The 26,330-nt window shown below is 41.1% G+C and overlaps 1 protein-coding gene across 6 annotated transcripts in view; it reads left to right on the top strand.

The window, feature by feature from the left end:
• Window positions 1-26,330, top strand: part of robo3 (roundabout, axon guidance receptor, homolog 3 (Drosophila)) — a 231,698-nt gene that overhangs the window by 131,361 nt on the left and 74,007 nt on the right. For all 6 annotated transcript variants that reach the window (XM_061702475.1, XM_061702473.1, XM_061702472.1 and 3 more), the window contains 4 exons: window positions 10,722-10,879; window positions 12,947-13,067; window positions 22,332-22,470; window positions 23,250-23,377. In XM_061702475.1, coding sequence (XP_061558459.1) covers window positions 10,722-10,879; window positions 12,947-13,067; window positions 22,332-22,470; window positions 23,250-23,377 — 546 coding nt within the window. The remainder of the gene's footprint in view (window positions 1-10,721; window positions 10,880-12,946; window positions 13,068-22,331; window positions 22,471-23,249; window positions 23,378-26,330) is intronic.

The following is a 26,330-nucleotide window of genomic DNA, read 5'->3' as shown; positions in this document are numbered from 1 at the left end:
CAACGAAAGGTGATCTGTCTTAGCTTCCTTGCACTGACTTCCAGGTCAGTCCAGGGTATAATTTAAAGTACGACTTATAGTGTTTAAAGTGCTCCATGCCCTGGGCCCCAGCTACTGTACATACAACGGCTGAAATAAGTATTTACGTCACCATCTTTCTCATGAAATATATTTCCCAAGGTGCTATTGACATGAAACTTTCACCAAATCTTTGGAACAACCCAATCCATAATCCACAGATAAAAAAAGTAGAACAAATAAAGTTAGAAATTAAGTTGTGTGTAATAATGTGAAATGACACAGGGAAAAAGTATTGAATACGCCAGCTGCTATTTATTTAATACTTTGTACAAAAGCCTTTGTTTGCAATGACAGCTTCAAGACGCCTCCTGTGTAGAGAAGCTATTGCTCTGGTGTGATTTTGGCCCATTGCTCCATACAAGCAGTCTTCAAATCTTGAAGGTTCTGTGGGCTTTTTTTCTGGGCCTTGAGTTTCAGTTCTTTCCATAGATTTTCAATTTGATTCAAGTTAGGCGATTCCCTGGGCCATTCTAGCAACTTTATTTAATTGTTTTTCCTTTGAAACCAATTAAGAGTTTCCTTGGTAGTTTGTTTTGGATCATTATCCTGCTGAAATGTCCACCCTCATTTCATTTTCATCATCCTCGTAGATGGCAGCAGATTTTTGCCATGTATGTCTCGGTACATTTGCCCATTCATCCTTCCTTCAATAATATGAAGTTTATGAGTACCATTTCCTGTAAAGCAGCTGCACACCATCATGTTCCCACCTCCGAACTTCACTGTTAGAATGGAGTTTTTAGGGTGATGTGCAGTGCCATTTCTCCTCCAAACGTGGTGTGCATTATGGCATCCAAACAGTTCAATTTTGCTCTCATTCGAGCGGACTATATACTTCCAGTTTTTAACTGGCTTGCCCAAATGTTGCTCAGCAAACTTTAAACAAGCTTTGACATGCTTTTTTCCCCTCTTTGAGCCGTCACCTTATCGTGGTGGAGGGGTTTGTGTGTCCCAGTGATCCTAGGAGCGAAGTTGTCTGGGGCTTTATGCTCCTGGCAGGGTCACCCATGACAAACAGGTCCTAGGTGAGGGACCAGACAAAGCACGGCTCAAAGACCCCTAATGATGCCGACAAACAATGGACTTCGTTTTCCCTTGTCCGGACGCTGGTCCGTCCTTGCCCGGATGGCAATGCGATCCCCGGCTACAGAAGCTGGCTCCAGTGACGTGGACCGTCACCTCTCTGGCAGAGAAGGAGCCCGAGGTGGTGTGTGAGGTCGAGAAGTTCCGACTATATAGTCGTACTCGCCTCCACACACAGCTTGGGCTCTGGTACCAGTCCTCTCGAGAGGGGTTGGACTCTCTTCCACTCGTTTTCCCTTGTCCGGACGCTGGTCCGTCCTTGCCCGGATGGCAATGCGATCCCCGGCTACAGAATCTGGCTCTAGTGACGTGGACTGTCACCTCTCTGGCAGAGAAGGAGCCCGAGGTGGTGTGTGAGGTCGAGAAGTTCCGACTATATAGTCGTACTCTCCTCCACACACAGCTTGGGCTCTGGTACCAGTCCTCTCGAGAGGGGTTGGACTCTCTTCCACTCTGGAGTTTCCCACGGTGAGAGGCGCCGAGCAGGTGTGGGTATACTTATTGACCCCCGGCTTGGCGCCTGTACATTGGGGTTCACTCCGGTGGACGAGAGGGTAGCCTCCCTCCGCCTTCGGAGCTGTCAACTGATCACCACCTTTTGGTGAGTTGGCTCCGATGGTGGGGTAAGATGCCGATCCGACATGGCAGGGCCAAACGTATTGTGAGGGTCTGCTGGGAACGTCTGGCAGAATCCCCTGTCAGAAGGAGTTTAAACTCCCACCTCCGACAAAACTTTGCTCATGTTCCGGGGGGGGCGGGGGACACCGAGTCCGAGTGGACCATGTTCCGCGCCTCCATTGCTGAGGCGGCCGACCGGAGCTGTGGCCGTAAGGTGCTCGGTGCCTGTCGTGGCGGAAATCCCCGAACCTGTTGGTGGAGACCAACGGTGAGGGATGCCGTCAAGCTGAAGAAGGAGTCCTATCGGGCCTTTTTGGGCTGTGGGACTGAGGCAGCGGATGGGTACCAGCTGGCCAAGCGGAATGCAGCTGTGGTGGTCGCTGAAGCAAAAACTCTGGTATGGGAGGAGTTCGGTAAGGCCATGGAGAAAGACTTCCGGATGGCTTCGAGGAAATTCTGGTCCACCATCTGGCGTCTCAGGAGAGTAAAGCAGTGCACCACCAACACTGTGTATTGTGGGGATGGGGCGCTGCTGACCTCGACTCGGGACGTTGTGAGTCGGTGGGGAGAATACTTCGAAGACCTCCTCAATTCCACGACACGCCTTCCCATGAGGAAGCAGAGTGTGGGTTCTCTGAGGCGGGCTCCCCTATCTCTGGGTTTGAGGTCACCGAGGTAGTGACCTCAAACCCTCTGCAACATCGCGTGGACATCGGTGACAGTGCCTCTGGATTGGCAGACTGGGGTGGTGGTCCCCCTTTTTAAGAAGGGGGACCGGAGGGTGTGTTCCAACTACAGGGGGATCACACTCCTCAGCCTCCCTGGTAAGGTCTATTCAGGGGTGCTGGAGGGGAGGGTCCGTCGGAAAGTCGAATCTCAGATTCAGGAGGAGCAGTGTGGGTTTCGTCCTGGCCGTGGAACAGTGGACCAGCTCTTCACCCTCAGCAGGGTCCCCGAGGGTTCTTGGGAATTCGCCCAACCAGTCTACATGTGTTTTGTGGACTTGGAGAAGGTGTTCGACCGTGTCGACCAGGGTGTCCGGGCTCTCCCTTAGAGATAGGGTGAGAAGCTTGGTCATCCGGGAGGATCTCAGAGTAGAGTCGCTGCTCCTCCACATCAAGGGGAGCCAAATGAGGTGGCTGGGGCATCTGATTCGGATGCCTCCCGGACGCCACCCTGGTGACGTGTTCCGGGCATGTCCCACCGGGAAGAGACCCCGGGGACGACCCAGGACACGCTGGAGAGACTACGTCCTTCAGCTCGCCTGGGAACGCCTCGGGATCCCCCCAGAAAAGCTGGATGAAGTGGTTGGGGAGAGGGAAGTCTGGGCGTCCCTGCTAAAGCTACTGCCCCCGCGACCCGACCCGGATAAGCGGTAGAAAATGGATGGATGGAGATGCTTTTTTTCAGCAATGCTGTCTTGCGTGGTGAGCGAGCATACAGGCCATGGCGGCGGAGTACGTTACTCATTGTTTTACTTGTGACAACAGGACCTGCAAATAGGGTTGCGCATCATTTCAATTTGATCGATTCCGGTTGCAATTACGGTTTCTTTTTTCGATTCTGGTTCCAAACGATTCTCGATTCTGATTCTTTTAGGGCGCTGGGTCAAAAGGTTTACACGATTTAAATAAATGGTGTCCAAATGATGAACATCCATTTTCTTAGCAGCATCGACTAAAATGAATATTTGGGGGTTCTTTCGAAGCAGTATCAATATCAAACCTATGAACTAAAAGGCAATGTGTGTGGAACTAACCCAATTGACTTAATATTCATTTATTGATGTTTCAGCTAAAAGTTAAAATATAGCGTTGTTAAAATTGTTATTCGGGACTATTTCATCATGTCAAATGGTTTATATGTGCAAGTTTTAACTTGACTTCCTGTTTTAAGATTGTAGCCTTTGCTTCCTTTGCACAATGTAATCTTATTCCAAGTGTTGCACTGAGGTGACCGGACATTAATTTTTACGACGTTAAGACACACTTTTGTTCACCGCTGCTGCCGTTGGGCACAAGCACGTCTTTGTGCGCGTTCTTCTTCGTTGGTTTTCGCAACATCTTCTTCGGGGCAGCGAACTTGGCATCGAAACTGGGAACGGAATTTTTCAAGTTAGATATGCGCCTGTAAACAATGCCATCGTTATGTTTTGCAACAATTAGTTTGCGATGGTCTTGAAACAGCTCTTTGCTCTTAACCATCACGAGATCTTGACTCACACCTTGGTAATGAGACGTTTTTGTAGGCCATCAATTAGGACTGAACCAGCTGATATTAATTAGCACTGACAAGGGGCTAGATTACTGTATGATTATTGATAGATTTTAAGTGTTGTCTTGGTTTTCCATGCGTTTTTCCACCTCCCTTTCTTCATGTGTTCAATACTTTTTCCCTCTGGCACTTCACATTTTTACACACAACTTAATTTCTGAGTTTATTTCTTCTAATTTCTTTTAATGTCGGGATTACTTGGGTGGTTCCCAGCATCTGGTGAAATTGTCAGGTCAATAGTTCTTTTGGAAGTATATTTAAAAATGGTGACGTGTTAAATACTTATTTCAGCCACATGTAGCCACCAGGTCCCACAGATCCTCCATCCAAAGTACCCTCCATCTCCCAAGGTCCCAAGTCAAGCAAAAAGTGACAGAGTGTTTGCAATGGCTCAACCTCAGTTCAGAATAAACTGCCGCCCTGACGTAAGAAATGCCCCTTCAATAATGATAGTCAAATCCAGGCTCAAAACACACCTTTTCACACTGGCCTTCCATGTGTTTTACGTCTTACCCTGGTGTGTCTGTCGATGCTGTTTTATTTTAAACCCCTGCTTTGCAACTGTATGTATTTTATCTATTTATTTCTATTCTATTTCTAATGTCTGTGTTTTAATGCTGCTCTATAAATAAACTTCACTTAGTTCATCATGGAGCTTGCTCAGTGAGGTGACAAGGAAATAATACACTTATCACATAGGTCTGACTGGAACCGCGTTTTCATGGAGCGTAACCAACTTCGAACAACAAAATAACAGGCCAATTAAGACGTGTTTAGAGATACAATTATGACATAATACACGTCCACACAGGACCCTGCGTCCGATCCGGAAATGAATTGGGACGTCACTGCATACGTCACTTCAGAACATGGGCAAGTTAAAAGTATATTATTATTATTATTAATAAATATTTGTTATATAAGATAAGATAATCCTTATTAGGCCCACAGTGGGGAAATTTGCATCGTTTCAACGGCAATTGTGGATATAGGAAATAGAAATATGTAATATAAATAGCATGCAAGACATGCACACGAAGTACAATGCACAAAATAGAAACCAAAACTATTTTCTGTACATAAACTATCCATTTCAGTCTATCGGCAGTGTTATTTGTTTGTTTGCAAAATGCTGAGTTTTAATTTTGATATTTGAGAGCTGATTTCTCCGCTTTAATGGACTTGCATTTTATTTATTTATTATTATTATTATTTTTTCCAGGATTGAAAACAGAATTGGCAAAGGAGAATTAATACACAGACAGATATTTTTGATGATAGAAGGTCGAAATCTGACATACTGGTACTTTGATCAGGCTGCAACTGGGTCCACCATTACAAGGTTGATATAATACAAACATTAAAATGACCATAATTTCTTAACGATTATGATTATGACTGTCGCACGGAAATGTTCTTGACAAAATTTAAAAAAATATGGAAATTCAGACAAATTTGGACAAATTGTTCTTGAAGTGAATTTTTTATAGGTTCCCTTTTTAAATTATAGTTCGCTAAAAATGACCACATTTAAATCCACATGAAATCACTTCAGGATACTGGATGGTCTCTGAGAAAAAATGCACAAGTGGTCTAATACATTTGTTTAGCACTGTATGTCTGATGATAATATCCTGAGGCTTTATTGGCCTGTCAGCACTCTCATTAGAGGAGCAATGTCATCAATTGGATAGCTATTTCCTGCTACCTTGTAATGATGGTGACTATGTCATGTTTTTATACATAAAACCTGAGACATACACCCATGGATGCGCAAGCTGACCACCATATTGTTGTGGATGACTACACGTGCGTGCGTGTGCTTTTGCTTGTGCATGTGTGTGCTCCTCTTTAGCAGGTAAAATGCATTCTGTATAGGTCTTAAGTCTGAAGCTTGACATTTGGGCTATATTCTAGCTGTCACAGTGTTTCTGCTGTCAACTGTTGCTGTTTTCATAGATATTACAATTCAACAACCTTTGTTACTTAGTGCACCAGTGGTTTGTTTCTTAATGATATTCCAAATGGTTGAATTGCCGAAATTGCCGAAGCCCAATAATTCTGGAGTGGCTGTGACTGACTTGCCCTTTTATCCCAGCCTCACAATTGTTTTTTTGGGGTTGTCTTTTTCTACCCATAGACAACTCTCTGGTTTTCATGTTTGTCATACTTCTAACTAGTTTAAATGTAGTCTTCACAGGCAAAATCTGAAACTGAGCAGAGACATTTGGTGCTATTGAATATTTGAATCATCAATGTAATAGGACACATCTGGGCAACAAAACACAGTCACATGTTCTCATACTTCTGCTCACAAACGTTCAATTTCCTTTTCAATGTATTCATTCAAAAGAAGGGACAATGCATTTTAGGCAACATTCACATTTAAATATGCCAGATTGTAGCCACAATGGGGGGGGGGGGGGGGTCTAAACAAAAGGCACTGTCATCTGGTGTGTTGTATATCAGATGCAGCTGTCAGTACCTAAAAGCGGAAATATTAATCTTTCATCCCAACGTGTAGTGCTTCATATTAAATTATTTTTACATATGTACATTTGCTGTATGTAGCGCCCCAAAGTTTGGTTATTTTATGCAGTTGTTTGGGGCTTGGGAGCATATTGCTATAGTTGTTGGGGATGATTGCCTCACATTTGGGAGGTACTGAGTTTGAATCTCTGCATAGGTCCTCCATTGTGGACTTTACTGTAATTTATCATGTATAATGCACACTCATGTATGATACGCACCCCCAAAAGTGGACCTAAAAATTCTGGAAAACCCTTCTACTTATGTTTGATGCATTTTTACAATGCATGATTTTGCTTCTATCCATATGATCAAAATATGAAGTGTTATCTGTATTTTGTTAGTTTTTTCAAAGAATTATTCTGAAGTTAAGCACTTTATTTGAACACTAATACTTACTTTTTATTTACTTGCTCTTATTTTGAAATTCACAGCCCTACTTTCATTTAGTAAATGAGAAAACACACAGTTGTGCTCATATGTTTGGCTACGCAGGCAGAATTTTGAAGATTGGTACAGAAAACATGAAGGGCCAGGCGAAACACATTTTATTTTATTTTAATGGGTTTCAAATTAAACTGTCAAGCATTTCAGAAAAGCATTATCATAAAAAAACATAACGAAAAGAAATTAATGATGGTTGTTGTTCAGTCATCAGTTGTATTTATGAAAAAAATATTTGACAAATTCTGCCAGGGTATGTAAACTTATGAGCACAACTATACATATTATGCAGCCATACGTACCCCTGTCATATTGGAATGAAAGTGTAGGCTACATCTTTTTCATAACCTCTAGGTGGTGGTGGTATATTAGAATGAAAGTGTACAGCTTTGTCATAACCTCTAAATGGTGGCATACATTTATAAAATGGGAAAGTTTTTTTTTTTTCATTTTCCCATATACCTATGTATAATGTGCACCATTGACTTGACATTTTTTTTGGGGGGAAAAAAAGCACATTATACGAGAAATTACGGTGCACCTTCTACCCATGCTTGCATGGGTTTTTATTCTCCTATTTCCCTGGCTTGTTCCCACACTCCAAAATTTTATACTGTATGTTAATTGAAGTCTATAAATTTCCCATAGGTGTACCCAGCCTCTGTCCCAAATTTAGCTGGGATAGTCTGACCCAGCTCGCCCACGTACTTAATGAGTGCAAGTGGTATACAAGGTATGTCAGAAAAGTTCAAGGACTGGTGTCAAAAAAGATATATAGTTCAACTAGAAAATACAAGAAAGAAAGAAGAAGAAAATACAACATCGAAATAATCCCCCTAAAGCCAAATGCACTTTGCTATCCATCTCTCCCACACTTTCACTGCTCTCCAAGAAAGATTCTTCCTGGATCCTCCGCAGCTCCATCGTTACGGCCATCTTAATGTCGTCCATGTCTTCAAAAAAGGTCCACTTGATGACCCCACATAAAAAATCACACATAGCCAGTTTGGGTTATTCGGGAGGTTGCTACAGTTCTTCTCGGCCAGGAACTGTCTGATGTTCAGGCTGTTATGACAGAGCGCCTTATCATGGTGAAGCTGTTTTGTCATGCCACAACTCTTGTCTCTTGTCATGCACTGAAGAAGCAAACGCCAGCAGGATCTCATTGTTGATGTGCTGGTTGATCTTCTGGCTCACACTGAAAGGGAAAACTTGTAGTTTGGATTTGAAGTATAACTTTTGTGACAGCAGTCCTCGATCTTTTCTGACACACTGCATATTAAGTGAGTAAAGATGATTACAATTCAATATTGTTGCATGTGCCTGACAAACAAGAAATAATGCTTCTGTTTTTGTAGTCATGTGGGACCACCACATGCAAATCAGTACTACAATTACACAATTTTAACTTATGTGCCAATTGTACGTATCTAAATATAGTTTTACTTTGCCAGAGAGATTAAATGTGCGTGGTTTTGTATTAGTATTGTAGCAGTAGTATATATTGTCTGTAAAGAATGTAGGTTTTTCACTCTTAAATCTGTATTCGATTTTCCACATCACTTATGAATTATTTATATCACTCGTATCGCTGTAATGTAAGTAACGCAACCATGATACCCCCCGGCATCAATTAAACATCCTATTTCTTCTTGATGTCAAAACTTCATCTCTCATCAAAGGTTCAAAAGAGCAGTTCATCTTGAGCAGGGAGAAATTTGAGAGTTGCTGCTCATCATTTTTGAGGAAACTTTGTGACATGAATGGCATTTTTGGGAGGATCTGTTTTTCTGCTTTAGGGTGACGGTAAGCTTTTAGGGTAGGAATGTCGTAGAAACTGATCCATTCTGTGGACTGGCTTAGACCAGACTTGTAGCCTGCAGGCCTCTGTGGCTTTGGCCTCATCCTGTTGTCAGGGCATCAACCGCAACTACAAAACCACTCTCCATAGCTGTAATCCGAGAAGTCACAGAGCTCTGGCGATTGAAAGTGGAAAGTCCCGTGCCTTCAGGTACATCAGACACAAAATGTAGACTATGGATCGATGAATGTGGAAATAAAGGCGATAACTTGTTTAAAGTGTGGACTCTAAACAAATAATGTATGCTTGCTGCATTCAAGTGACTTTCCACGCTCAAGTGTGGTTGATTTGTTAGATGTATATATTTGTATGCAGACCTTTTTTCAATTAAAAAAAATGGGGCACACCAACCCCAATTTTTCACAAAAAACGCTTACTCAAAAGATTTTTGGATTAAAAAAAATAAATAAATATATAAAAAATAAAAAAAAATAAAAATAAAAAAAAAATAAAAAAAAATAAAAAAAAAAAATATATATATATATATATATATATATATATATATATATATATATATATATATATATATATATATATATTGCCCATAGGTGTGAATGTGAGTGCGAAAGGTTGTTTGTTTCTATGTACCCTGCGATTGGCTGGTGACCAGTTCAGGGTGTACCCCGCCTCTCGCCCGAAGATTGCTGGGATGGGCTCCAGCACGCCACGACCCTAGTGAGGATAAGTGGTACAGAAAATGAATGGATACATTATAATGACCGTCAATTATTCACAGATTTTTACTATTTGCAGTCTGGCCTACTTATTGCCCCCCGGCTCGTCGCCTGTACATTGGGGTTCACCCCGGTGGGCGAAAGGGTAGCCTATCTCCGCCTTCGGGTGGGGGGACGTGTCCTGACTGTGTGGTTATGTGGTTCTGTTGGCTTCATCAAGCCGTGATCTCCAACTCTCACTGGAGCGATTTGCAGTCGAGTGTAAGGCGGCTGGGATGAGAATCAGCATCTCCAAATCTGAGACCATGGTCCTCAGTCGGAAAAGGGTGGAGTTCCATGTCGGGGATGAGATCCTGCCCCAAGTTGTGGAGTTCAAGTATCTTGGGGTCTTGTTCACGAGTGAGGAAAGAATGGAACGGGAGATTGACAGGCGGATTGGTGCAGTGTCTGCAGTGATGTGGACTTTGTATCGGTCTGTTGTGGTGAAGAAGGAGCTAAGCCAAAAGTCGAAGCTCTCGATTTACCGGTCGATCTACGTTCCTACCCTCACCTATGGTCAAGAGCTCTGGGTTGTGTCCGAAAGAATAAAATCTCGGATACAAGCGGCCAAAATGAGTTTCCTTTGCAGGGTGTCCGGCCTCTCCCTTAGAGAGAGGGTGAAAAGCTCGGTCGTCCAGGAGGGGCTCAGAGTAGAGCTGCTGCTCCTCCGCATTGAGAGGAGCTAGATAATGTGGCTCGGGCATCTGATCAGGATGCCTCCCGGACGCCTCCCTGGTGAGGTGTTCTGTGCACGTCCCACCGGGAGGCGACCCCGGGGACGACCCAGGACACGCTGGAGGGATGTCTCTCGGCTAGCCTGGGAAGGCCTCGGGATCCCCTCGGAAGAGTTGGAGGAAGTGGCTGGGGAGAGGGAAGTCTGGGCTTCCCTGCTGTGGCTGCTGCCCCTGTGACCCGACCTCAGATAAGCGTAGGAAAAAGGATGGATGGAAGGGCAATCTGGCCCGGTCCCTATCCCTTGCAAATCGCAGGGATCCACTGTATTACAATGATCATGTTTATCACTTAAGCAGAAGCACACAAACATTGTTATGTCATTAAAATTAATCAAATTGTCAACAAATATTTCAAATTATTATTTTTTTTCCCCCCCCCACCAGTTCTAAGAGATGACTTCCGTCAGACACCCAGTGATGTAGTGGTGGCAGCAGGTGAACCAGCTGTCATGGAGTGTATTCCCCCGAGAGGACATCCTGAGCCAACTATCACGTGGAAGAGAAATAATGTTCAGGTCAATGACAGAGATGAGAGGATCACAGTAAGTTGACTGGGAGTTGTCCACATTATCAAGGCAGAAAGAGCTTTTTGTTTTCATTATTGGTGGTTATTTGTTTGTTCACTTTGTCGATGATGCGCATACTGTATTTCTGAGTTTTTATGATGTCTTGTTTTCATTGAATCACTCTAAGTGCTCAAGTCCTTTTTAAGTGCCTATAACAATTTTTTGGTCTACATTTACACATACAATTCAAGTGACGCATATCTGAAATCAGTGTGTTCACAGTATATTTACTGAACACAAGAAATAACCCTTCATACTAGCCTTTACACAATCAGGATTTGTGGGGCCGATCAGCGAGTTAAAAAGAAACTTTAACCGAGCACCGCTCCGATCACAAGATGGAGCAATGTGTCTATTTAAATGAGTTATTTATTTATAGTATATACTTGTATAATTAATTGCTCAAAAAATTATATTTACAATAAATAATGTGTCTTTGTTTTTCTATTTATGCCAGTGAGGCACAGTGACAGACAAATGGTCTTCTAAATGGTATTCTATTAGATGGCAGGAAGTACATACAGTAATTAATGTATCCACTTTTTGTGACGTTTTTGTTTGTTGGTGTGCCGTGAGATTTTTCAACTGTAAAATATGTGCCTTGACTCCATAAAGATTGGAAATCACTACTCTAGTCAGAACAGGTATTGTAATCAGTCATGTCAAATATATATATACAATATGACAGAAATAATGGTTGCTAACTTGGAACGTGTTGCAGCCATAAAATTCCAAGTTAATGATTATTTGCTCAAAACAATAAAGTTGATCAGTTTGAACATTAAATATCTTGTCTTTGTAGGGTATTCAATTAAATATATGTTGAATGTGATTTGTAAATCATTGTATTCTGTTTTTATTTATGTTTAACACAATGTCCCAACTTCATTGTAATTGGGGTTATACTATAATTAAATTACTTCACACACACCAAAACTTTAGAGCATGGTTCGACAGAACTTACAACCGTTACTGCTAGCACTAGCTTGCTAGGTTAAATAACGTTTTGTTGCCTGCTTGCGAGCGGTATCGTATTAAAAGTATGTGAACATACCTCAAGCAAGCCTTAAACGAACGTCCTCTCCCGAGCATCAGTGACCACCAACACACGTTTTTCTCCATTTTGTTCTTATAAACACACGATGCGATCCATTATTGTCGTCGTCGACAACTAGTGTATCCGGTCACGTTTGAGTTAAAAAACGGGATGTGGTGGTCTCGGAATATTGCAGTAGTCTGATGTCGTGAAAGACCAAATTTGTCTTTTAGTCTGATCCGAGCATTATCTGTTGTCTGTCCCACACTGCTGACATGTTTTTTTAAAAAAATAACTTTATTGGTGGTCATATATTACTAGTACTACGTCAAAAGACACACAAAAAGGCTAAAAATAAACTTGCTTTTGGATTTAATAAACTGTACACGATGGTGACGTGGAGTAATGTCTTTTGTGGAGCCGATCAATGACATCATTGATCGGATTGGCGAATTATGACATTAAAGCCCATCAGCCGATCAGCATAAAATTATCGGCAGACACCGATCAGGCCAATCAGATCGGTGTAAAGTCTACTTCATACATCCAAAATGTATCCAGACGATCATGTACATATTTGCACTGGTGGTGTAGTGGTACATGCTGCTGCCTTTCTTGGAGACTGAGAGGGTTCACGGCCCGTCTTAAGCCCAGATAAATATGGCTGGGTGGCGTCAGAGAGGGCATCCGGTGTAAAAACTGTGCCAAACAAATTATGCGAGTGACTCGCTGTGGTCACCCCTGATGGACAAGCCGAAAGTTGACACTATTATGTACCATATTTAATGGTAAGCATTTAATGGTCTATGCTTATGTTATGGTCTAGGTTTTGCTATTTCAAATGTGACCCAGGTTTATGTCTTAGTGTTGCGATTTGGGTTTCAATATGTGTATCATTACAGACCTAGCCTCTGCCACTGTAGCACATTTCTTTCCCCTGCTTGTATTTATTTCCTTTAAACACTCTCCCCATTTTCTCCATCATGTATTTACCTCTCCATTTTCAGATCCGAGGAGGCAAACTAATGATTTCCAATACCAGAAAAAGTGATGCTGGCATGTACGTGTGTGTTGGCACCAATATGGTTGGAGAAAAAGACAGTGATCCAGCTGAACTGGTTGTATTTGGTAAGTACTTTGTTTCTAAAATTATGGCAATACATACAGTACATACACATATATTTGATGGAAATATTAAAAAGAATCGGAAAGTACTTTAATTCAGAAAGTACTTTGGAATGGTAGTTATGCTACTGTGAGCACAATCTAAAATATCTTCTATTTTCTATTTTTGTTCCATTTTTGTTCTGCAATGTCTCAAATTTCACACAGTTTGAATTCATCTGGTATTGCAGGAGCAGAAGATGAATGTTTCTCTCCTGCCTTCCATTTTTCTTTGCTTCCTTGACCTCTATGCTTTTTTTTTTTCATGTCTCCCCTATTCTTGGAAACTCTCAGCAGACCAGCTGAATAAGTGCTTTGGAAGTGTGTATTGAACATAGCAAGCAGATAGAACATTTATATTTTCTTTCTGTCTCAACAACCCCTCTTCCCTACTACCATCTTCTAAATGCTGCTTGTTTGATCACTGTGAAGCCGTGGGTCCATTTTGGGTGATTTTGTGGTTTGGATTAAACAAAAGAGAGGGAACTAAAGAAAATCAGCTAGCTGAAAAAACTTAAAACACCTTGAACACGTGTCGATCGGTGCATATCATCATCTGGATAATGATCTTCACTAAGACAATAAGTGAATTGATTCATTAAACTGGTCAACAACAAATTTGTACAAGATATTTTTAATGAGTTAGCAAAGCAAATGTATTTATATAGCGCATACACAAGGTAACTGAATGTACTGTACATGATTTAAAAACAAAGGAAAAAACAGCGTATAAACATTTAAAACAAAGAGGAAAAAAAAATAACAGTAAAATTAAAACACAACGTACACTGCAAGAAATATCATTTAAAAGTGCTCTAGAAAGCATGGGGGGGAAAAACAAGTTTTTAACCTGGACTTAAAAACATTCACAGTTGGGGCTGACATCACTTCTGTTGGCAACTTATTCTATTTGTGTGCAGCATAATAGCTAAATGCTGCTTCACCATGTTTGCTTTGGACTCTGTGCTCCACTATTTGACCTGAGTCTGTCGATCTCAGGGCCCTACTGGGTTTATATTCCGTTAGCATTTCATTCATGTATTCAGGACCTAAGCCGCTTAGTGATTTACAGACCACTAGCAGAACTTTAAAATCTATCCTAAAGCTGACTGGAAGCCAGTGTAAAAACTTTAGAATTGGAGTAATATGCTCTGACCTCTTTGTTCTGGTCAGAACCCGAGCTGCAGCATTCTGAATGAGCTGCAGTTGTTTAATGCTCTTTTTAGAGAGTCCAGTCAGAAGACCATTGCAATAGTCAAGCCTACTTGAGATAAAAGCATGGATGAGCTTCTCCTGTCAAGCCTTCACTCTGGATATGTTTTAGTAATTGATTTGATATGGCTGTTGAAATTCAGGTCAGAATCTCTCAGAACACCAAGGTTTCGGACTTGGTCTTTGGTTTTTAAAGAGAGTGAATTCAGGTATTTGCTAACAGCAATCCTCTTTTCTTTATTGCCCAAAACAATTATATCAGTTTTGTTGTGGCTTAATTGAAGAAAAATTTCCCTCATCCATCATATTTATCTGTTTTAGACAGTGACACGACACCTCAATTGAACTGTAGTCATCTGGAGACACTAGATATAACTGTACGTCATATGCATAGCTATGATAGTCAAAATTAAAGTTCTGAAGAATTTGACCCAAGGGTAGCATATATACAGGTTGAACAGGAGGTTTTCCAAGAACTGTCCCTTGAGGGACCCCATAGGTCATTGCCATTCGATGAGATTGTACACTTCCAATGGTTACAAAATAACTCCTTTCCTCCAGGTAGGACCTGAACCATTTATGGACCGTTCCATTTATTCCTACCCACGTTTCCAACCTGTTCAGCAGTATATTATGATCTACCGTATCAAAAGCCGCACTGAGGACCAACAAGTCAAGTCCTTTCCCGAGTCAGTATTCAACCTTATATTATTGAGCACATTGATAGGAGCAGATTCTGTACTGTGATGAGTTCGGAACCCAGATTGAAGTTTGTCAAAAAGTCCATTTCAGTTCGATAAATTGCTAAGTTGGTTAAAAATAACTCTCTCATCAATCTTGGCTACAAAAGGGAGATTTGAGATGGGTCTATAGCTTGCTAACATGAAAGCGTCCAGCGTTCTATTTTTTTTTAGCAGAGGCTTAATGGCAGCTACTTTAAGAGCTTTAGGAGAGCTTTAGGAAACTCGCCTGACTGAAGTGAGCAATTGATTTTTTGCTGCAAATCAGCTAACACAGACTTCGCAATATCTTTGAAAAAGTCAGATGGTATTGAGTCAAGACAGCTCGTTGATGGTTTAAACTGCTGAAACTTTTTCTCTACAGTTTTTGATCAACTGTATCAAATTCTGACATGGTAATAGTTTTTCCTGGATGGCTTCAGATGTAGTATCATTTTATCATTTTGCTAATTTGTGCTAATATATAACCTCTTGGAATGTATTTTCTCACTAAAATAACAAGAAAATACATTGCATTTATCTGCTGTGATGAGTTCTGGAGCTATCTGGTTGGGGGGGGGGGGGGGGGGGGTTGTGACCTTGTCAACCACAGAAAACAGAGTGCGAGTATTGTTGAAGTTCTTACTGATGACTTCAGAAAGTGTTGCTGTCTAGCCCTGACTAACTCTTGGTTAAAATTACAAATACTTTGTAGAGGTCATAGTCAGTTTGGAGTTTAGTTTTTCTCCACTTACCTTCTGCTTTCCTACACTTTGATTTAGCGGTCTTTACCATCATTGTGCTCCTCCACGGTGTTCTAAGTCGGCTCAAGATTGTCTTAGTTTTAATAGGAGCAACAGCATTAATGACACTTGAGGTTTTCCAGGTGAAATTATCCAAAACTTCATCAACTGTCTCAGCATTCACAGTTTGTCGCACAGCAATGGTCTCCATAAACTCAGTGGCGGTACTCTCATTGTTGTACCTTTTCTTTATAGACATAGAGGTTGTCTGAAGTTTTGGAAAAATCTGTAATTCAAAAAATACACAAAAATGGTCAGAAATAGTCATATCCTTCATGTCAATTGATAGAACTTCAACATCCTTAGAGATGACCAGGTCTAAGATGTGACCTTGAGTGTGGGTTGGACTCTTAATATGTTGAGAGATGTCAAATGTATCAAGTATAGCAGAGAGTTCTTTAGGTTATTTTTTTCCATGTCAGCATGAATGTTAAAGTCTCCCGTTATGACAAAATAGTTGTAGTCAGTACAAATAACTGACAGCAGTTCTCTATAAACTTTCTATTGTATGTTGGAGGCCTATAAATTATGAAAACAATAACCTTTGGGTCACCTTAAACTAAAAAACAGAGATATTCATCCATCCATCCATCCATTTTCTGAGCCGCTTCTCCTCCCAGCTATCATCGGGCAGGAGGCGGGGTACAGCCTGAACTGGTTGCCAGCCAATCGCAGGGCACATACAAACAAACAACCACTCGCACTCACATACACACCTACGGGCAATTTAGAGTCGTCAATTAACCCCTATGTTTTTGGGATGTGGGAGGAAACCGGAGTGCCCGGAGAAAACCCACGCAGACACGGGGAGAACATGCAAACTACACACAGGTGGGGCCGGGGATTGAACCCCGGTCCTCAGAACTGTGAGGCAGACGCTCTAACCAGTCTTCCACTGTGCCGCCCAGAGATATTCAAAAGAGCTAAAATCACAGTATAATTTCTTTACGCTGAAATAATAACAGCAATACCACTGCCTTTTTCCCCTATTCGACACTTGTTCATAAAATTAAACTTTGCTGGTGTCGCCTCATTTAAAATGGTATTACAGCTACTTTCTGTTTCTGAGTTTGAACAAATTTAACGCGCTGAATCCAAATAGCAACTTGGTTTTATTCGATCAGGTCAACTTTGGAACTATGTGCATGTTTTTGTTTACATGTATGTTTGCTTTACAGGTTCAAATAAAGAGGCTCAATGCTGTAGCGTATATTGATTTGGATAAAAACTTAATTAATTTAGGAGAAAAGAATAAGCCGCAAGCGATGCCTGCGTTACTTCTTGTTTCGCGTGATTTTAAGTTTAAGGGTTAAAATCAAATTATTTTATCTCGAAAAGGGGCACCACATCTCTTTTAAGATATGTAAAACTTCAGGACAAATTGACGAAGACCTCTATGTCTCGTAATCTGAATGTTGCTACAGGAATTAGATTAGTTCTCGATAACCAGAGTTCTCTTGTCGAACCCAAACACACACAAATGATACAGGGAGTGACTTTTTTATACAAAGTTTAATGACATCTAACAGGGGAATGTAAAGGGGTTTTCCCCTTAGATCCCCTTCCATTAGATTAGGTGCAGGGAAAAAGCAAAGCAAAGCAAAGGACAGACAAACATTGGTAGAAGGAGGCTGAACTTCTGATGTGAGGGCAGAATAAGCATGTAATGACATTGAATAGAACTGGGGGTTCCTGTTCTCGTTAATTTAAACCCATATATGCACCAATCTGTACTTTAGTAGACTGCAAGTTGGACTCAGCTGCGTGCAACACAATTTAGGCAGGCTAGTCGATCTCCTGAATGTTTGGCCGGTCCGGTCCGCACGGGGAGCAGATGGATTTGGCAGGAAAAGAAGGAAGGGAAAAAGAAGAAGAAGAGTTCCAAAGCAGGGCGGCTGAGGCCCGGGTGTCGCTGTTCGCAAGCTGCTCGGAGCGGACATGCGCTGCCTGTTTCCTTCGCAACAGAGTTTCCCCGTGAGGTGCCCAGGAACTCGCAAGGGTAGCTCGGGGTGCTGGCAGTGTGCCCTGCAGCGGGGAAAGGTCCGATGTGTCCTCGCCACCTCGTGGTGACAGGTGGGGCTTCCTAGCCGAGCCAGTCTATGGCAAGTTAGTCAAACGAGTACACTCACAAAGGGGGCCTCCGGCCTTTATGCCCAGCCGAAAAGGGGGTGGCCCCCCCCACCGGAGGCCAAAAGGGTAGATAGACTGCCTCTTAATGTTACTTTGACATCCCAGGATTATTTTGTGGTTTAAAACCAGTGGGATAAAATATTAATGATTGAATTTAAGACAACAAGACCAGTTTCCAGTTTTGCATTGTTACGCGCATTTTTTAATTTATTTTTATTGTCCTGTTCGGCTGTTAGGTCAAGCAGAATGGAAAATCTGTATCCCTTTTATGCCAGAACAGTTTTACTGTCACAATGGCGTCAGTTACCATCATTGTGCTCCTCCACGGTGTTCTAAATCGGCTCAAGATTGTCTTAGTTTTAATAGGAGCAACAGCTTCCGCTGTGGTTTCTTAGTATTATAATTGAGGTTTATTGAGAATCAGACTTGATCAGCCGAACAGAACAAAGTTTCGAGAACGGAGAGAGAAACAAAGACAAAAGACAAAGCACTAATTGTAAACAGGATGAGCGAAGTAAATCATGACATTATCTTCAACAATGAAACATTAAATATGAGTGTTGCATGGGGCTGTAGTGCTACACCCTGTGAGGGAAGGACAGGAAATGATAGAACAGGACAAGGACAGGAGAAGAAGCATGCAGGACAAGGGTTGTGAACCCGGCCGTTCAACTGATGTGTGGTGGGATTAATTATGTAAATTACACAAGTCTACAGGACGAGAGTATAAGTGAGGGGATACACAAGCGATTTGCATCTTCATGAGTTATTTGTCGCAGTAAGTGCGTGACCCCACACCCCGTGAAAGAGTCCTAGGGGTGTGTTCCTACAGATACATGCAAGTGAATTGACACTGTTTTACATGCACAAAGACTGACAGAAGTGTTCTGTAATTGCTGTGGCCACACCGTGGCGGCTGAGGACCCCACCCAATCAATCAAGGACCGGGATCAGGCCCAGGGGTCCACCCGATAGCAGCCAGGTGGACGGGAAACATCCCACACCGATGGACCCAGGGCAGTCCGGTGGCCCCACTGAGGCGCCCCGACAACTGGCCACCCAGTGGGGGCCGCAGGGACCGAATGCCAAAAATGAAAATAGTCTTGCTATTTTCAAATGGCACCCTACTCAGGCAAAGGAATCAAGAGTCTAGATTTTGCATGTTGAGAAAAGGTGACCAGCTATCTACGTATATGTTTAATTGATTTCTTTCGTTCTGCTGATATTTTTTCTCACGCAATATATTGTATGATGAGATTTAGCCACTGATTGATGTTAATAGCTTGTTTGTTTTTCCAGTTTAATAGAATTGTTTTCTTAGCGGTAGCTAACACGACAAGTAATGATTGTGAATATTTATTAGGGGGGTTAATTATGCTTATGTTGCCAAGTATGCACAATCTTGGGGAATGTGGAATCGTGCAGTTTAAAATACATGAGAGTTTTTGTATAACCGAAGACCAAAAGCATTGAATTGGTGTACATTCCCATATAGCATGAAAATAGGTGTCTGGGGTATTTTTGGTGCATTGCACGCATATATTAGATGGAGAGAAGCCCATTTTATGCACAGTGTACTGAGTAAAGTGTGTTCTATGGAGCACTATATATTGTATAAACTGTAGATTTGTGTTTTTTGTCATTCTAAACGTATTGTTACAAATCTGTATCCAGTAGCTAAGGTCAGCAGACATGGAGAGGTCTTCTTCCCATTTGGTAATTTATAAGTGCATTGATTTAGTACATGAAATTAATTTATAAACTTTTGAGAGATTTCTTTTACTTTGCGGGAGAAGCTTCATTATTTGCTTGACAAACTTCGGCAGTTCGAGGGTGCTCTGGAGTGTTGGTATTCTTTTTTTTATTGCTGCTTTTAATTTATTGTTTTGAAGAAAGTTTCCGGCTGTTATTTGGAATTCTTGGAACAGTTCATCACGTGTCCTAGAAACATTATTGTTAAATAGTTGTTGTAGGTGGTTAATTCCATGTTTTTCTCATGTACTAAAATGAAGGGGTATATTATTAATTTCGAAATCTGGATTATGCCAGATTGGGGAGAGCATACTGGGAGCTAATTGAGATCCTGTCGATTCTAAACTTTGCCACCAAGCCGTTAAGGTGGATGCGATTATTGGATTCTTGAAACATTTATGGCGTTTAAGTAGAAATAAATGGGAGTTTTGGTAGTTTGATGTTGTTGCAGTCTGTTTCTTCCAATTCTAGCCAAGAATCACACTCCTCATTGTGGTGCAACCATCTGATGAGGTATTGTAATTGGTTAGCTCAATAATAGTGTTTAAAGTTGGCCTCCCTCCTTTTTACTTTTCTGAAGAGTGGATAGACTGATTCTATTTTTCTTTTTTTTTAATAAAAATGTATTACAGCATAATCTAAGGTTTGAAACCATTTAAATGTGGGTTTAAATGGAATCACTGAAAATAAATAAGTTATTTGAGGTAAGGGTTTAATTTTTATTGTAGCTATTCTTCCCAGTAATGATATAGGCAAGTTATTCCAGTGTCTTAAGTCTTTTTTTCCAGAAGTGGTGTGTAATTTAGATTGGTTAGCTCTGTGTGTTTTGATGAAATATTGATACCTAAATACTTCATGTTTCCAGTAGGCATAGGGTAATCTGGGATTTGATCTGCAGGAGTCCATGAGTTTGCTGTTATTGGGAGTATTGTTGATTTTGTCCAGTTAATAGAGTAGTCTGATATTTGTGAAAATGTTTTAATGAGATTGAAGACTGTATTTAATTGAGGGATGTTTAGATCCTTAATAAAAGTCTCAATTTCTTTTTAATCTGGGTTGTTCGAAGGTGCGTATAAGCGCACATCCTCTTTAATCCCTATAATGAATGTTTCAATTGGATGTGGTTCTTGAGAACACTGTAGTATTTGAAATGTGACATTTGTGTTGAAACATCCCATCTGGGCCAGTTAACAAAAAGATTTGATTTCAGACATTCACATTTGCAGAAAAACGATCACAAGTGGCGCTGTTTTGATGGTAAACACTGGGAGCGCTCATGCAAAGTTCTTAAAATATCATCTTTCAAGTTCGGTGCAGATTGTGAATAGTTCCCCCGAGTTGCAGTAGCTCTCCACCACCTGTAGGTGTCGCTCGTGTCCCATCCATTGTCCCATACGAAAGGAACAAATGGATCTTTGAACTTTTACCTTGGCATGCCTGGGAGTCCAGGCTTCTCGGGTAGCTGCTAATTGATTTAAAGTCTGGGTGAGGAGTCAGGATTCCTAGTCTTCGCTTACATGAGCTCCTTCGGACTGGCAGGTAATTCGTTTAGCGTCAGTGTGAGATAAACCAGCCATCCCTGTGGTCATCTGTCTCGGCGGGGGAGCGGAGACAGGGAATGCAGTCCCAGTCCGAGGTTGGGGGTCATAGTGCCATCTGGCGAGAACATGATATAATTTTCGGATTCATCCATCCATCCACCCATCCATCCATCCATCCATCCATTTTCCTTACCGCTTATCCTCACTTGGGTCGCGGGCTGCTGGAGCCTATCCCAGCTATCTTCGGGCGTACACCCTGAACCGGTCGCCAGCCAATCGCAGGGCACATAGAAACAAACAACCATTCGCACTCACATTCACACCAATGGCAACGAGTCTTCAATCAACCTGCCACGCATGTTTTTGGGATGTGGGAGGAAACCGAAGTGCCCGGAGAAAACCCACCCAGGCACGGGGAGAACATGCAAACTCCACACAGGCGGGCCGTGGTCGATCCCCGGTCCCCAGAACTGTGAGGCATATGTGCTAACCAGTCTTTCACCGTGCCGGCATTTTCGGATTCAGTGAGGCAAAATGGTTCAAAAACAGACCTATTTTATTTTATTCATTTATGTATTTTTTTGTAACTCAGAGTTATGCAATACAAGCTATTGTTTAATTATTAACTCTGAGCATTAGTCCCATTATCACATTGGCACACACTTTACATCTAATGTATTTGCTTGTGTACCTAATGGTGACAATGGCAGTAGTACATAATGATAAGGCTCTTGTGTCGTTGAACTGCAAAAAAAAAGAAATATAGGAAGTATAGTACAGCCTAAGTGAAGCTTTAACGAGATCTCAAAGGGGCAAAAAAAAAAAGAAAACTGTGCTATATTCGGCCTGTTGTTGTTGTTTTCTCCCTTTACCTTTTCTGTAACACTCACTGTTTTACCATTTACCAATAACAAAAATGTCTTAGACTGCAGGTGGAATGGAATCGATTTTTAACTGTTACGTCTGAATTTGTCTTTCCTTCTTTTGTTACTCTTATACTAGTCAGCATTTTCTCAGAAGTAAACAAAGCAAGCACCGACTTTTGTATTTCCTGTCTCTGTCTAATGTCAGAGAGGCCGGTGTTCACAAAGCAGCCGGTGAGCCAAGTGGTATTGGCTGACGATACAGTGGACTTCTTTTGCGAGGTGCATGGGGATCCAACGCCGACTGTTCGCTGGCGGAGAGAGGAGGGGGAGTTGCCTCGTGGCAGGTAAGACAGACAGTAACAGTATTGCATTCAATATATTCTACTTGAGCATCTGGCAAGCTATTGCTGCCATCTGCCAAAATTAGTAATATACAGTGCCATGAAAACGTTCCTTCCTTTTTGTGCATATTTATTTTACTTTAATGTTTTTGATCACAGCAATTTCAACATGTGAGAAAGACAATCCAAGTAAATGCAAAATGCAATTTCAAAAAAATAAAATAAATCTCATGTCCTTGTCTGTCTCGTCCTATGTGAAAATGTAATTGCCCCAGCAAGTATAAATATTGGTTGTCCAATAATCAAACCTCGTCCAAAATAAGACCAACTGTTTAAATAATTGTCTTGATGATATTGCACCGGATCTTGTTGTAATAACACAATAACAGTAATAATACAATATTATAGTAAAGCAAAACCAATGACTACAGTATATATTCGTCGCTGCCTGGCAGAATCCTCCCAAAACCACTGCTTTTCAAGAAATTAAAAAAAACATCATTAAAGTTGGTATTATATTGCTGTCATACACTGTTGCCGCACCAACACAAACTCAACGCCTCCCCACAATCATGTTCAGCTACTATATTAACTTGCTTAAAAAAAAATCGCTCATTTAATTACAGCGTTATTGATTAGATGTGTACGGACACATCACTAGTCATGCCTGCCAAAGCTTTTAAATTTGGTGCATCGATGGCGTACATCTCAGTCGAGATGTTGATACTTGTATGTTTTGACTGCAATCTGTTAGAATTTATGCTATCTTGATGTGTTTGCAGATATGAGCTCCGTAGTGACAGCAGTCTGCACCTGAAACAGGTGCGAGCTGAAGACGAGGGCACTTACACGTGTGTGTCAGAGAACAGTGTGGGCAAAGCAGAGGCAGCAGCTACCCTGCAAGTGCACGGTAAGGCAAGGGTAAAAGTCCATCTTTATCTGCTATTTCTGAACATTGTAATCTTTTTTTATTTTTTATTTTTTTTTAATAATTCATAGTACAAATACAAAGATAAAAGGCAATTCAGCAGTTATACAATAATGTTTTTTTTTTTTTTGAAACAATGACAATCTCTGGATGCCCACAAGTCTTGAATGTGTTATCACTATGATCATTTCCAGAGTGAGAGATTAACAATACTGTGCCATCTCAAAATTACATGGTATGTTTCCTAAAAATGCATGCATGAGACGCTTCATTAAGTACACAGTACAGTATCCAGTAAGGTCCTGTACAAGTGCTCTATCAAAAACATTCCTTCAAAAAGATAATAATACATTAATAATGCAGTGTCATTCGATAACACTACAAACTACAATCACTGTAATAAACATATTGTTGACTGAATCCCTTTTTGACAGTCGCCTGGTTTACATGGAGCTTTGTATGTAAACGCCTCAGTCGAAATAAACAGGCCGATTCAGATTCACAGGGGTTCAATATTCCTTTTCCCATATTGATCAGAAGTCAAATTTTGTCATGTAAACCGTCAGTCGGATAGTTGCGCAATGGAGATGTTTTTAAATTACTTGTAACTTTTTTTTTTTTTTATCAAGCTGCTGCTTGAGTAAAAGCCTAAAAAACAATCTCAACTACTTTGCTAAATAGATGACTGAGCTCCAGCTCATTAAATCACGTGATGTTTACATCAATCTGCACATCACACGTCTGTAAAACGACTGTTCTGATTCAATGTAGTGGCCCATTTAAACACCAGAGCGGAATAGCTCACGCCACATGTAAACAGTTGAGTAACAGGTTTAGCACTGTCATGTGCACAAATGCAGAAGTGTGCTTGCTTAAGTTCTGTTGCATAGCATAATCAATACGGATGGTGGACTAGAATTTCCTCGAAGCCGTCTGGAAGTCGTTCTCCATGACCACACCGAACTCCTCTCAAGTTTTTGCCTCAACGACCACCAAAGCTGTGTTCCGCTTGGCCAGCCGTTACCCATCAGCTGCCTCCGGATTCCCACAGGCCAAAAAGGTCTGATATGACTCCTTCTTCAGTTTATAAAGCCTCTTCAATTAAAATGATTTCAATCGAAATGACAAAAAAGTCTCCATGTAAACCCGGCTAGTGTCAACAAAAGATGAGTGAATACTGTTAGAATTTTCATGCAAATAAAGATACATTAAACATGCTTTTTATACACTGAATAAAGGCAGCATTTGGAAGAGCGTAATAGTGGAATGAAAATCGAATGTTTTATACATGCTCTAATGTGAGTTTACCAAATACAATATATCCAATATTTACACTTACTGTTTGTTTTACTCTGACAGTGACAATGCACCACATAATGTTCATGCCTGAGCTACCCTTATGACATCCTCTGCATTTGTGTTTCAATTAGTATGCTTTACAGCAGGGGTGTCAAACTCATTTTTGTCACGGGCCACATCGTAGTTATACCTTCTCTCAGAGGGCCGCTACGACTGTGAACCCATATAAATGAAAGATTACCACATATATTCTAATTACATACAGTATACACTACACATTGATGAATCAGGAGTTTTGAAATCTGAAGCCTATAAAAACATGTTTTTCAACTATTACCTTTCCTTTCAAAGGGGGATTGGTAACAAAAAAAATACTTGGAAATATCTCAATGGTATTATACCAGAACACAATGAGCAATTTAGATTTGCTTTCGCGGGCCACATAAAATGATGTGGCGGGCCGGATCTGGCCCCCGGGCCACCAGTTTGATACTAGTGCTTTGCAGGGTTTTAAGTTCTGTTGCATACTATAATCAAATGTTGAGAATGTGTGCCAGGAGATATTACACAAAGAGAGTCTTTGTGTCTGCATGGTTAAAACAGCCAGCATTATGCCGCTGGGTACAGATGGCTCTTTGAGACTATACAGTATCCGTGAAAAAAACAAACGGAATCACGCATGCCACCAGCATGAATCCTCAGTCCTATCGCTCTGTTTTCCTGCTCTGCTTGCGTCCACACACACTAAACCCACAAGTCGTTCAAAACTCTTTTTGCACACCACAAACCACCACCACACACCATATTATCCCCTTGTCACTGTTTGTTTCCCATGTTCAGTGTTTGCTCGTTACCCTTCTATGTACCCTGGCTTTGCAGTACTTAAATATAGCATCTCTATCCCCCTCTCTAAATAACATTGGTCAACACAATACCAAAATATCTCCAGAAAAATGTCAAAAAACAACAACAAAGAATGCATAGTACCAAATCTATTTAAAATTATGATACACACACCCATTATATGTCACGCTTAACATTCGTGTCTTGGAATGTCAATGGCATTCGATCACAGGCAAAGAGAATTAAGATTATGGATAATACCACTACGCTTAAAACAGACCTCCTCCTATTACAAGAAACACACCTTACTAAATCAGAAGAAAAATGCTTCATTGACTCTAATTTCACTCAGGTTATCTTGGCCTTTTATAACTGTAGACAAAGAGGAGTCTCAATACTAGTCCATAAAAGACTACTTTTTACAATAAATAGTACAGTAGCAGATCCAGAAGGCCGATATATAATTATACAGGCAACAATATTTAACAAGCTTTATACAATTGTCAATGTATACGCTCCAAATAAAGATGATCCAGCCTTTTTTCACATGCTCTTTTCACACTTGTTAAACTTGTTAGCCACTTCTAAAATTATTATGGGAGGTGATGTTAACCTTACGCTAAATCCCCTAATAGATCACTCAAATCTCAAAAATAGTAATCAGCCACAATGCTCCAATATACTAGAGCAGTATATGGATGACTTTAGTCTCATTGACATATGGAGGCTGAAAAACCGTAAAGGCCGTAAAGTCATTAATTACAGCCATTCAAGATTCAAACAGCAACTGTAC

The sequence above is a fragment of the Phycodurus eques genome, chromosome 17, assembly GCF_024500275.1.
Source record: "Phycodurus eques isolate BA_2022a chromosome 17, UOR_Pequ_1.1, whole genome shotgun sequence".
Lineage (NCBI taxonomy): Eukaryota > Metazoa > Chordata > Actinopteri > Syngnathiformes > Syngnathidae > Phycodurus > Phycodurus eques.
Note: the sequence above shows the minus strand (reverse complement) of the source record. Positions and strands in the feature narration are given on the sequence as shown.